This window comes from Ursus maritimus, unplaced genomic scaffold (assembly GCF_017311325.1).
Source record: "Ursus maritimus isolate PB19 unplaced genomic scaffold, ASM1731132v1 scaffold_7, whole genome shotgun sequence".
NCBI lineage: Eukaryota > Metazoa > Chordata > Mammalia > Carnivora > Ursidae > Ursus > Ursus maritimus.
In genome coordinates, this window is record NW_024426885.1 from 46926343 (window position 1) to 46938411 (window position 12069).

General features: G+C 55.6%; 1 protein-coding gene across 3 annotated transcripts in view; it reads right to left on the minus strand.

The window, feature by feature from the left end:
* Window positions 1–4793: 4793 nt before the first annotated feature.
* The window catches only part of PPIF (peptidylprolyl isomerase F), a 9763-nt gene continuing 2487 nt past the window's right edge, over window positions 4794–12069 (minus strand). Inside the window, exons 1-6 of one of the 3 annotated variants that reach the window (XM_040623937.1) lie at window positions 11255–11560; window positions 10010–10040; window positions 9385–9473; window positions 7553–7649; window positions 6971–7046; window positions 4794–5702 (exon numbers count right to left, since the gene is read on the minus strand). In XM_040623937.1, the coding sequence (XP_040479871.1) occupies window positions 5648–5702; window positions 6971–7046; window positions 7553–7649; window positions 9385–9473; window positions 10010–10040; window positions 11255–11458 (552 nt within the window). In that variant the 5' untranslated portion in view covers window positions 11459–11560 and the 3' untranslated portion in view covers window positions 4794–5647. Of the gene's footprint in view, window positions 5784–6970; window positions 7047–7552; window positions 7650–9384; window positions 9474–10009; window positions 10041–11254; window positions 11561–12069 lie in introns of those variants that run through there. The other 2 variants (XM_008696310.2, XM_040623936.1) reach the window with 2 other exon arrangements.

The window sequence follows — 12069 nt, forward strand, 5'->3', positions numbered from 1 at the left end:
CGGTAAGCGTTTGCATCAAAGTCGCCGTGTAGATGTTCGTTTCTCTCCAGTATACACCACGGAGTGGAATTGCTAACTGTGGGTGCAGTTGTCTCAGGAGCTGCCAGACTGTTTTCCAAGGCAGTTGGGCTATTTTACATCCTAGCATCAACAATCGGTTTCTCCCATTGTGTGGGTTTCCACTTTCTTGATGGAGTCCTCCGCAGCACAAACAGTTTTAATTTGAATTAACATCAAGTCTAATTTCTCTGTTTTTTCCTTTGTTGACAGTACCTTGGTGTCAGCTCTGTGATCTCTGGCAAACCAGACGTATTCCTCCACTGCGCGGACTTTACCGCGGAGCTCATCCGCGGACGTCTCCATTTCTCGTGTCTCTTATTGGTATATATATATTTTCCCTTGTAGTATCTCGGCTAGACTCTTTCTTGTAATTTCTCTCTGCTAAAATTACTCCCCATCTGTTCATGCATGTTGTCCATCTTTCCTACTAGATGCTTCCACATAGTAATCACGGTTATTTTAATGGCCCCATCTGGGACGGTTGTATCTGAGTCCGATTCTGTTGATGGCTTTATTTATCAACAGTGTTTTCGCCTTGAATGCTGAACGTTATTTGTACCATAGAAGAGATAGCAGTTTGGTGTGCTCTCGGGGCACGCTGCTCTGTTTCTAGTCTACTGGGGGAAATCAGTTGATGCAGGAGGAGAGGTGGGTGTGGGTTGTGTCATTGCTGTCCCTACCTTCAGAGCCCCGCAGATGCAGACTCGTGTGGCAGCGGCCACGGTGCTTGGGGTGCAGCTGGGCCGCGGCAGGCTTTTTCTCAGGGTTTGTACTCCACTTCCAGTGGGGTGCAGCATAGATGGTACCCCTCTCCATGCCTTTCCTTCTCCTGCAGCTTGTGGTCGGGGCGTGTTATCCTGATCTGGCTCCAGTCTTAGCCATGTGTTGGGTGCGCGTCTGTTCCTCTCCAGTGGCAGCTCATTTCCAGTTGGTATCAGAATGGGTTCTTGGGCTCTGGATGGTTTCCTGACCCTCCCTGGTGGTTATAGGGTGTTCTCGTCTACCTTTCCCCCAACTGGCATGAGCTTTTACTTCTTCCTGGAGATGGAGGGACTACGGCCCTTTCTCTAGTGGATTAAGAATTTTGCTTCCTAGGAGAGCATCTGAGGAAGTGAGCAAGACTTCATGCCAGGAGCTGAAGATCACGGCAGGCCCTCAGCAGCGAGGCAGGTCTCGGGCCTTTCTCCTGAGGCTCCTGTGGAGGCCTGGGGAAGAGAGCCTGCGAGCGAATGTGCGCTGGGCTTTGTGAGGAGGCCCAGCCATTGCAGACAAACGAGTCCCCTCTTTGCCTTAACGATCCAGTCACATTGTACTGGGTTTCCTCTCCTGCACTTGCCTCGCGGCCGAACTTCCTGCAGTGCTGTGCCACAGGCGAGACGCTTTGGCTGTCCTCTCTCCTCAGAACTCAGATGACCTCGTTGCCTTTCTGATGAACTCAAGAAACGTCATGACTTTGTAGTTTACTCACCCTTTTATTGTTGTCGGGGCAGGAATGTTTTTTGCGGCGTTCTATATTCTAAGCAAATGCAGAAACCCATACTGACTATTAATATAATAGGGTTACGGGTAATTTAGATTCTCTGTATTATATATTTATGTAACATTTGAATTTTTACAAGTGTATTTTGGTTTTATAAGCAGAAAAGAAATGAGCCAGGATTCTTTGGAGAAACCAAACCAATAGTGTGTGTGTGTGTATATATATAGAAAGAGAGAACAAGATTTATTATAAGGAATTGGCTCACACAATTATGGGGGCTGAGGAGTTCCAAGAGCTGCAGTTGGCAAGCTGGGGACCCCGAAGAGCTGTTGGTGTAGTTCCAGTCCAAGTCCAAGTCCGAAAACCAGGAGCACCGATGTGTGTAAGCTCCAGTCCAAAGCCAGCAGACTCGAGCCCCAAGAAGAGCAGATGTTCCGGCTGGGCGGCAGAAGGCTGACGCTGTCGCACAGTGAGGGAAGGGGGGTTCCTCTCCCTCAGCCTTCAGTTCTATTCTGATCTTCAACCAATTAGATGAGGCCCACCCACACCAAGGAGGGCAATCTGCTTTACTCAGTCTACCAGTGAGAATGTCAGTCCCCTCCAGAAAGACCCTCCCAGACAGATCCAGAATAATGCTTGACCAAATGTCTGGGCACCCCTGGCTCAGTCCAGTTGACACATAAAGTTAACTGTCAATGTTATAATAATAATAATACCATGATAATTCTGGACAGCCTCTTAAGGCTGAGACGGATCTGGGAGGCTCCAGTGGCCTGGACACCCAGCTGACTTCTGGCTCCCAGAAGCCACTCGCTGAGAAATGCTGTCCAGTCTGGACCCACCCAAGCCAGACCTTCCTCCTGATGACAAAGAAGAGCTGAGACCACCACACAGAGGTCTTCCCCTCAAAGGCACCTCACGACGGTGAGGCATTGGGAAGCCACGTTTGCCAGCCCTGGAAGAGCGGCAGCCCACGAAGCTTGGGCTGGACAGGTTGCTCGCCCCCACCATCTAAGAGTCATGAGGCACCTTTTATAAGCTGAGGGCTTGCTTCAGATCCCCAGAGCTTCCAGCAAAAAAATGTTTCCAGAAGTAACCAACGATGCTAGTGGTCTAGTGGTTTCCTTTTGAATCTCGCTTACCCTGGCCTGTGCTCAAATTCTCAAACTTGAGAATTATTATCTTAAAATTCAGATTCCTACATCCTACCCACAGAGATTCGTATTCAATAGGTCTCAAGTGCGGCCCAGGGCTCTTCGCGCTTTACCAGCACCCCAGGATTCCTAGAAGCATTGCCTCCGGCCTCATCGGACCCGGGAAACATTCACAGACATTCCTTTTCATGGAACGACATGCTAGAGACTAACAAATCTTGCATGACTCCATACACACCAAGTCCCAGAACGGGCAAGAGTCACGTACGGTGACAGGATTCAGTGGCTGCCTGGGAAGGCGCCCAGGGGCGACTCTGGAGAGATGGAAATGTTCTAGAATTTATCTGGTGTGTGAATTTGTCAAAAGTGATGGAGCTGTACACTTAAAATGTGTGAGTTCTCTTATGTGCCAATCAAACCTCAGCAAAGTCATTTTGAAAAGCTTATCATGTGTCGTCTCATAAAAAGGATATTCCTGGTATTTACACACTGTGCTCTGTGGCGTCACAGATGACATCTGAGAGCACGTGTATGACTCACCTCTTCTTTCATGAATCAGGTGCCGCGTGCCAGCAAGTCACCCTCTTATCTATTTATCAGGCTCCGTCTTGATCCAGTAAGCCCAGGCCCAGGCCCTTGAGCGGGGTGCTTAGAAGAGAACTGGCAAGTGGAGCAAGTGGCCCCGTCTTCTAGAAACTCTGTGTTTAGGCAATTCTTGCCTTCCAGTCCCCTGCTCCACACCACACTCCTCCAGGTAGAGGGACACACACGTACTTCCTGCTCATGGAAAAGGAAAGGCACTGTGGGATCAACGCAAGACTGAGAACTGAGACTCCTGAGAAATCACCACGGGGCCGGCAGGTCACAACTCGAGGGGCTGCCCCTCACACTTGCCACCAGCACCACTGCTTCCCTTCCCTAGAGTCCCCAGAGGTCAAGAGAAAACTCCACAGGGACAGAAGTTGCGGGTTTGACCTCAGAAGTCACCAGTGCTCTGAATGTGGGGATCGGAGGACCAAGGGGCATTGGGAGAGGCCCCCAACAGGGAGCCCTCTGGATTGGCCCGTCCCAGGTTCTAAGCCCTGTTCTGCCAACAGACTCACAGGGTCGCCTGGGGCATCATGACCCTGCTCAGGGCCGCAGTCCACACATCGTAAAATGCTGGACTGGATGAGTCATCACCAGTGATTATCACCATCGTCATGATTACTGTTGGGCTCAGGATCCCCTTCTTCAAATGAAACCCTTTGTAGAGCCCCAATAAGAAAAAAGAGGGTATCTGATTGAAAATGGGGTTTAGGGGCCCATGTCCCTTGTTTCCCCCTTGCTCTGAGGACCCGTACGGTGCATGAGAATTGTTTGAAAACTGCTAGGCTAGCTGAGCTCCCAGTCCATACAGCTGAATTCTGGAAACCCCCATCACGGAAACCTTCCAGGACTCCAAATGACCCAACTCCAGCCACCGTGACCTTAGAATGACAGGAGGCACACATAATCGAACTCTGGGAAGCCCAATGTGAAATAACTCCATTCATTTTGTGACTAGAATGTGATTATTCCATTACTCAGACTGCCATCTCTGGCTAAGTGAGTTCTGAATCCTGTTCTCCCACTCCCCAATCTCCCTGCCCTGAGACTTCAGAATCACCTAGAATTCCAAATCTAAGTGGCAAATCTAGGATAGTGAACTCCACACCTAACTTTAGATGAATACAGATCCTTCTCTAAGACTCTGACGCACGGGAAATGTCGTCGTCCCTGTCACTCCAGAGTGTGTTAAAAGGATGGGCCATTACTGTTACCTATTATGCAGCTGAAGAAAACAGACTCTGGGTCACCAAGAGGTGGAGCTGGGATTTGGGGGGGGCGGGTAGCCAGTGCTCACAGACAGGCTGTGGGTGCCAAGATCGCTTGTCTGAGCCCAATTCATCTCTAAGGACGACGACAGTACCGTGTTTTGTTGCTGGAGTGATTAAAAGAGATGGTCCAAGTAAACACCCTCAGCATAGCCCAGGCATGTATGTAGTTTAACTCAGTCAAGGTTGGCTCCAAATACCCGAGTTATAAATCCTGCTTCCTAAAATCACCAGACACCAGTCTTCTACAGAAAATAGGATTTATTTTCACATTTCAAGTGAACACAAATAAACGTGCCACAAGTGTATTATATACAAACAGTAGATTAATTAAGCACAGAAAAATCAAAGCCCTCCAGAAAAGACATGTTTCCTTTCTTCCAGAGCACGTACAGGCCGTTTCCAGGACTAGGCACAGTACGCAGTGGGTCTGTTCCCAGGTTCGTCTGCTTCTACCCCCACGGCCTCTCCTTCAAATCCACAGCAGCAAACCGACAGGATTCACAGTGACATGGATCACAGTGGGATAAATGCCGTGGCCGGGGACCCTTCACAAAAGCCCCGACTGTGTTCCAAAGGCCAACCTCCGGGGTTCTGTGGCTTTGGCCACCAACTGGGGTCCGACCACGGCCCGGAATAGTTAGTGTCACAGCTGCATCTCCAGGCTATCTTGTTAATTACATTATTCCAATTAGAAGAGGACATTAAACAGATATAATGGCCCTTTTGCAGCGGCAGGCTTTCCCCCCTCCATCGAGGAAAAGGCAGAAACCTGTCCCCGAAGCTAAGCCATCACCACCCCCGATGTCCAAGGCACCCGTGAACTGGGGCTGGGGGATCACAGAGAAGGCCTGATGACGAGTGGTGACATCACATAAACGACTGGTGTCTAGAAATCGGGTCGTGAGGAAGGGCGGACACTGGGGAGGCAGTGTCCTGGTGGAGATCGGACGTTCCGGAGAGGCCTTCCTCAAGCACACAGTGACGGTGGAACGAGCGTAGGCAACCGGACGGGGCACCTTTGCTGGCGCCCGAGGTGGCCGCCTAGGTGAGCGAACACGTGTGCGGCTGCTACCGGCCCAGCGCCCTGTGGCTAGTTAGCTCAACTGGCCGCAGTCTGTGATGACGATCTTCTTGGACGTCTTCCCACTCCTGGAACCGAAAGATTCTATTTTCTTCACGACATCCATGCCTTCTTTGACATGGCCAAACACGACATGTTTGCCGTCCAACCTGTGAGTCGAGCCAGGTAAGAGTAAGAGTAGTGCAGTGTCACCCAGTGTCATGGTTACCTGGTCCTGGAACTATTTTATGTGAGACAGCAATTCTGAAAGGCACTCACACTGAAAATCTGGACCCACTCCTAACAGCTTCAGTATCAAGCCTTGCTGAGCTCCCCAAAACAAGGGAGGATCCCTCTCTTACGGGGTACATGTTGCCTCCCACACCATGTGACCTTGCCCCAGGCCACTTAACCTGAATCCTGGTAACCTCCTCTATGAAAAGTGAATTATTCTGGTTCTGCACAGGGAAGATAACAGGGTATCAAACTACTCTCAAGAAATAAGAGGCCTGTGTAAAGGGAACCATCTGAACGGTCATGAGTAGCACGGTAAGAGCCAAGAGAGCAAGTGCGGCTCTCAATTTGAGAGAGTTCCAAGAATCTAAAAGGCAGCTTAGTCCAGCGCCAGCAAGGCCAGCACTGGTTACAGCCAAGGGCAGAAATGCGGGATCTATGAGGGGTTCCACGAAAGGAGCAAAGAGCAGGCAGAGCCAGCAACGAGCAGCCCAGCCCGGACACCTGTGTCCCTTCTGGTTTGAGGGCCAGAGGCAGCTAGTATCCACCTGCCACTCAGGTCTCCCTGAAGTTCTAGGAAATGGACTTTATTAAGTCTTACTTTTGGTCAGCTACTGTCCCCTCACCTCCACATGTCTCAGGACGTCACCCTAGGACACAGGGGACTTTGGGCAAAGGAACTTATTTGGTAGTGGGACATCGACCAGGGAAGACATCCCTAAAATGCACAGGCACATGGGCAAGAGGGCTCCAAGGTGTGTTCCAGGCTCGAGGTACGCCAGGAAGCAGCAGGTTGAACCAAGCAAACAGGGTGCCGCCACAGGCCACCGCGAGGCCTGGTAAGTTCTGCCGCGTGTCCCAGACATATTCGGTAAAAGTACTTTTGTGTGTGTGCACAGAGCACATGGAGAAAATTCCAGGTGACAGCAAATGAAAGCTCTAGAACAACCCAAACTCGCCCTCAGTCCTTCTCCCATGCGGATACACAGCCCAGCTGCAGGCTCCTGCCCCAGAGCACAGGCCAGCCTCACGCTACTTTCCCCTGGAAGCACGCAAACCCTCCTCTGGCTGCGAGGCCGCCCCTCGTGCTCAGACGGCCTGGAGCCTGGAGTGGGAAACTCACCAGTCTGTCTTTATGGTGCAGATGAAGAACTGGGAGCCGTTGGTGTTGGGGCCCGCATTTGCCATGGACAGGACACCTGTGAAGACAGGCAGGGGTGAGCCACGCCGCCCCAGGAGGCACCTCACTGGGAAGCCATTCACAAGAGCGGACAGCTCCCACCACAGCAAGGACACCGGAGTCTGACGGTCCTGGAGCTTGAAGAGGACCAGCAGGGCCCAGAGGGTGACCGGCTCCCGGGGCCCGTCCGCCTGTGCTGCACAGGGAGGACAGGGCCTTGTGGAAGCTCTCCGTGGCACAGCAGGGGACTCCGGCACACTGACCTCGACACTTGGGCCTTAAACGTGACACAGCGCTGGGTTTTGCTGGCTTTCTGCCTCAGCTTCTCAAACAAAGGCTTAGTTTTTGAGAGCTCAGCATGACAGAGCTCCAGGACAACCAACACTCCGACACGGAGTGCTGAAGGAGGAAAGGGGCATCACCGCGTATCAGGCAACGGTCCCAGCCTCCCAGGTGTGCTGCACGTGGCCACGGCCGGGCCAGAGCTCGGGGCATGCCGACCCGGGATCGGCGGCCCCCACTCACCTGGTCCCACGTGCTTCAGTGTGAAGTTCTCATCAGGAAAGCGGCTTCCGTAGATGGACTTGCCCCCAGTGCCGTTGTGGTTGGTGAAGTCGCCGGCCTGCGAGCACAGAGCACCTGCTGAGCCGCCGCCCCCCGGAGCTGGCAGGGGGAGGCCGCCGCGGCGCGGGGAGGGACCCGCCAACCCACCTGGGGCCCACCCAGCCAGAAGCCCCGCAGGCCGAGGGGTCAGAACACATCCACGGATGTCCGGACTCACCAAATAACAAGGAAAATAAGCAAAAATAAAGCTTCAGTGTTTTCTGCCATTAATAACTACCTCCCACGTGATTCACTTTTTTTTTTAATCTGGGCAAGTTTTTTAAATGATTCGCAAAAGATCTAACGGCCATTCTGAGAGGATTTGTAGGTAGTGACCTAGAATTTTCTACCCACCACTCCTGGAGGGGAGACAGGGAGGTTGCCAGGGAGTCCCTGTTCCCAAGTCTGGTCTGTCGGGGGGAGCAGTGGCTGGCACAGAGCCAGTTCTCTACGCTGAGCCCCACTCCCTGCCCGGATCTCCCTCCTCACCAGGTCCAGGGGCCTCCCTATGCCTTGCAGACCCAGGACAGGCATCTGTCCTCACAGCTTGCGTGAGGCTCCACAGTGAGCCGCGACCAGAAGAGCCCAACGGCTGCCAGCCCCAGCCCCTGGCCAAGGTCTCATGGCTGTCTTCCTGAGATCTGATCCTCAGGTGAGAGGGATGACCCAACCAGCCCGACCTAAGCGTCCACAGACGCCAGCAGGCTATCCCCAGACAGGGACGATTCAAAACCCTGGCCTGGGCCTCCTGGTGCCGCCAACTCATGCCTCAGAGAGCCGTCCAGCCTTGGAAGGCCCGCCCCTACCCGCTGCTATTCAGAGGAAGACCCTCGCCTGGCTCAGGACAGCCCCCTTCAGCTCCGGCTTCACCGACATCCTCCTTCAGGCAGAGCTGGGAGGGCCTCTGCGGCAGAAAGCCACAGGCTTGGCCAGGCCTGTCCCATTGCCACAGCCTCCATTCCCGTCCCTGCATTCACCACATTCGACACGTCAGCAGGCCCGGCCCCAACCCACTGCCACTCACCACAATAGCATGACAGCCCCGGGTCGGAGTGGAGGGAACGGGGGAGGGAATCCCAGGCTGGAAGGACTTCGGAGAGGTCATGACATGCATGCCCCTGCCTCTATGGTCTGCTGGCCTCAAGACATCAACCCCCGTCTTACCAGGGCCTGACCTAACAGAGGGTGACTCCCAACACAGCTGGGGTCCCGACCCCTGGGGAAGTTCCTGCTGTCCACATCTATCCCCAAACTTCTGACACAGCAATACTGATGTTTTTGAAAAACAGGCAGCACACATGACTCACGAGCACTCATTTAACCGAGAAAGATGCCCCGCTCTAGAAGGAGAAGCTCCGAGTCCAGACCTGTGCGTTCTTGTCGGTACCATCTCCCACGCCAAGTGCTCAGTGGGACACACAGGGGGACATGGTGGGAGCCTGCCGGCATATGCTGGTCCTCCAAAGCCTGAAGACGTACCCCCCCATGGCACTGTGCACATCCAGATCTCAATGCCAGTCCCCCCTCCCCTCCCACAGGCTCTGCCAGCCCGGCCACCCTGCCACCCGCCCTGTTGCTCAACGGCCAGGGCAGCCCAACCAGCTCCACCGTCTCTGGGTAAGAAGCCAGGCCAACAGAGTAACCCGTCGCTCTCCATTCAGTAACTCATTAATCCTCACAACCGCCCTACAAGGTGGCCCCTGTTAGCAGCCCCACTCACAGACGGGGAACCGAGGCAGACAGGACGACAATACCTGACACATGAAGGATGGAATCACTCTGTGGAAGGTGGAGCCTTTGTAGCCGAAGCCCTTCTCCCCGGTACACAGCGCTCTGAAGTTCTCTGAGGGTTGAAGGAAGACGCAGGTCAGCAGGGCCAGGATTCAACTCCAAGGTCATGACTCGTTCTAGTCAGCACCCTTCTACCCCCCCGCCCCAGGAGGTGAACAGAGGGTGGAAAGACCCCAGGCCCGCTCTCTGGGTCTGCTCTGGCTGCGTAAGCCCAGGCAAGTCACTTTCTTCTCAAAGCTCAGTGTCCCAGTGTCCCAGCACTGTGACAAGAGCACACGCTCCTGGCAGGGAGTCTCTGGGCCACGCAGCCACTGCCCCATCGGGCACCAGGAGGAAGTAGTGGTCCTGGTGGAAACTGACATGTGCTTCTACTGATTCTAAGGCTATACTGGACTGGTGGGCAGGGCTAACACCGAGGCTCAGAGAGGGACAGAAAGCTGGCCCAGGGTACCCAGCAGCCGAGCCTCATGTGGAACTCCCATCTGGTCTCAGGTCTCTGCCCCAATTCCTCTCAGCCTCCCACCCACCTGGCCTGGCCCCTCTCTCTTCCATCTAGACCAGACACAGAAGTCCCAAGCCCCGTCTTACCTGCTGTCTTTGGGACGACATCTGCCTTCAGCTAGGGGGAGAGAAGAGGGACAAGAGAAGACGGTCAGTCCAGAGGCAGGTGATGGAAGGAACCTCCTCACCACCCAACCCCCACAGCGGCCAAGGAGCCCCTTCCATTCCCGGGGCTCCCAGCCCTCGGCAGGAGGCAGCCTAGGCAGCTATCATCTCTGCCAGCTGTTTCCTGAACCCAGGCTGGGCGGAGGCAGCCTCGGTTTCCCTAACTGTCAGAAGAGATGACTGCCATCCTGGTCCACTGCCAGGGGCAAAACTGACAGAGCTACTACAGCTGGGCCCCAAGTGTGAGAGACTCAGGACCCGGAGAGGCGCCACTCCAAGCTCAATGCGCAGAGGGGAAATGGGCTTAGAGAGGCCAGGAGTGGGAGGGGGGTAACGAGAGGTTAGAGGCCCAACCAAGCCGGCCCCTTGCCTCCAGGCTTCCAGAGCCACCGTGGCGCCGAACCCCTAAAATAAACGGGAATAAGGAGGGTGGTCTCCATTTCCCAGAAGAGGAAACTGAGGCCTAACGGAGGTCTCTCTGTTCAAAAGGGGCTCGGGCTTGAGGGCTACACCTGAGCTTCCCCCTCGTTTGTTCCCTCTATTTGTTTCTTACTTTTTGAGTCCGGGAGTGTGGCGGGGTTAGAGTTGGGGTGAAGGGCCCCGGGCACACTGCCCCGACTTGCAGGGGGGCCGTCCCAGGTCAGCCTGGGGGCCGGAGCCCGCAAGGCCCGCCCTGCACGAGAGGAGGCTGGCCGGCAGGAAACCACCTCGGCTCCTGCCCCAGCGCCGGGAGGCGGGTGAGTCCCACCGAGGGGGCGGGGCCGAGCCGGCTTCGCATTATGCAAGGGCCGCCACGTGAGCACCCCGCCGGCCCACTGCCCCGACCCCCGAGCCCCCCCGACCCTGCCCCGGAGCTCCGGGTCTGGGCGCTGACCCCGCGAGGTCTCGGGACCTCTCCCCGACCCCGGGGTCAGCCAGCAGGGCTCGGCTCTCACAGTTCATGACCTGACCTTGAGCTTTCTCCTCCACACTTGACCTCCCTGCCGCCTCTACTACGCCAAAGTGCCGAGAGGAGACCGGAAGAGACCCATCTGATGCCCCCTTCTAGGGATGGGGAAACTGAGGCCCATGGCCAGGTGTAAGGGGCAAGGTCACCCAGCAAGTTGGACACAGCGCCGGGCCCGTCCCCCATGCCCAGTCCGGCGCGGCCCGGTGCAGGACGCTCACCTCCAGCACCACGCGGCCGAGCGGCTGCCCGTCCGCGCCCACGTCCAGGTACACGAGCGGGTTCCGGGAGGAAGAGGACGCGTCTCGGGAGCCGCCGCCGCCGCTGCTGCTGCTGCAGGCGCGGAGCGCGGGGAGGCGCAGCGGCGCGGAGCGCGGGACCGGGAGCAGACCGAGCAGGCGGGGGCCGCAGCGCAGCGCCAGCATCGCGGCTGCGGGTCGCGGCGGGAAAGCGGCGGGAGAGCGGCGGTAGGAACGGAGACGACGGAAGCGACAGTTATGCGCGCGCACCGGTTACAGTCAGCCACCTCCGCGCGCCGCCACTTTTATTGGCTGGGCCGGCCTCGAGGCCCCGCCCTTGCCCGCCCAGCCCGCCCCCTCCGAGCCTGTTCGCGGGCGACCCCTGGCGGCCCCAGCGGGCGGCGCAGCCAGGCGGCTGGGGCTACGGAGCGTGAACTCCTTTCAAGGGGTTCCCCAAGGACCAGAGACCTGAGGGACAGACACGACCCGGCAAAAGGGGGCCGGTTCCATTTTGTAAGGTTCCTAGATGAAAAAAAGAGAGAGGGAAATATGCTAAAACGTGGTTAACTCCAAAATATGAGCATCCATATGTTTTTATTTGAATATAACAAAAATCTATGTTTGAGCCCTTCCCTCCGGGCATAGGCCCTGCAGACAGAGAGACCAAGAGAGACGTGGGTGAGAGACAAAGAAGGTGGGGGTGAGAGGTGGATTAGAGTGAGAGGTGCAGGAGGACACAGGCAGAGACCCCTCCCCTGCTGACCACAGGCCTCCTAGCCCTAGTCTGGCCCTGTCTG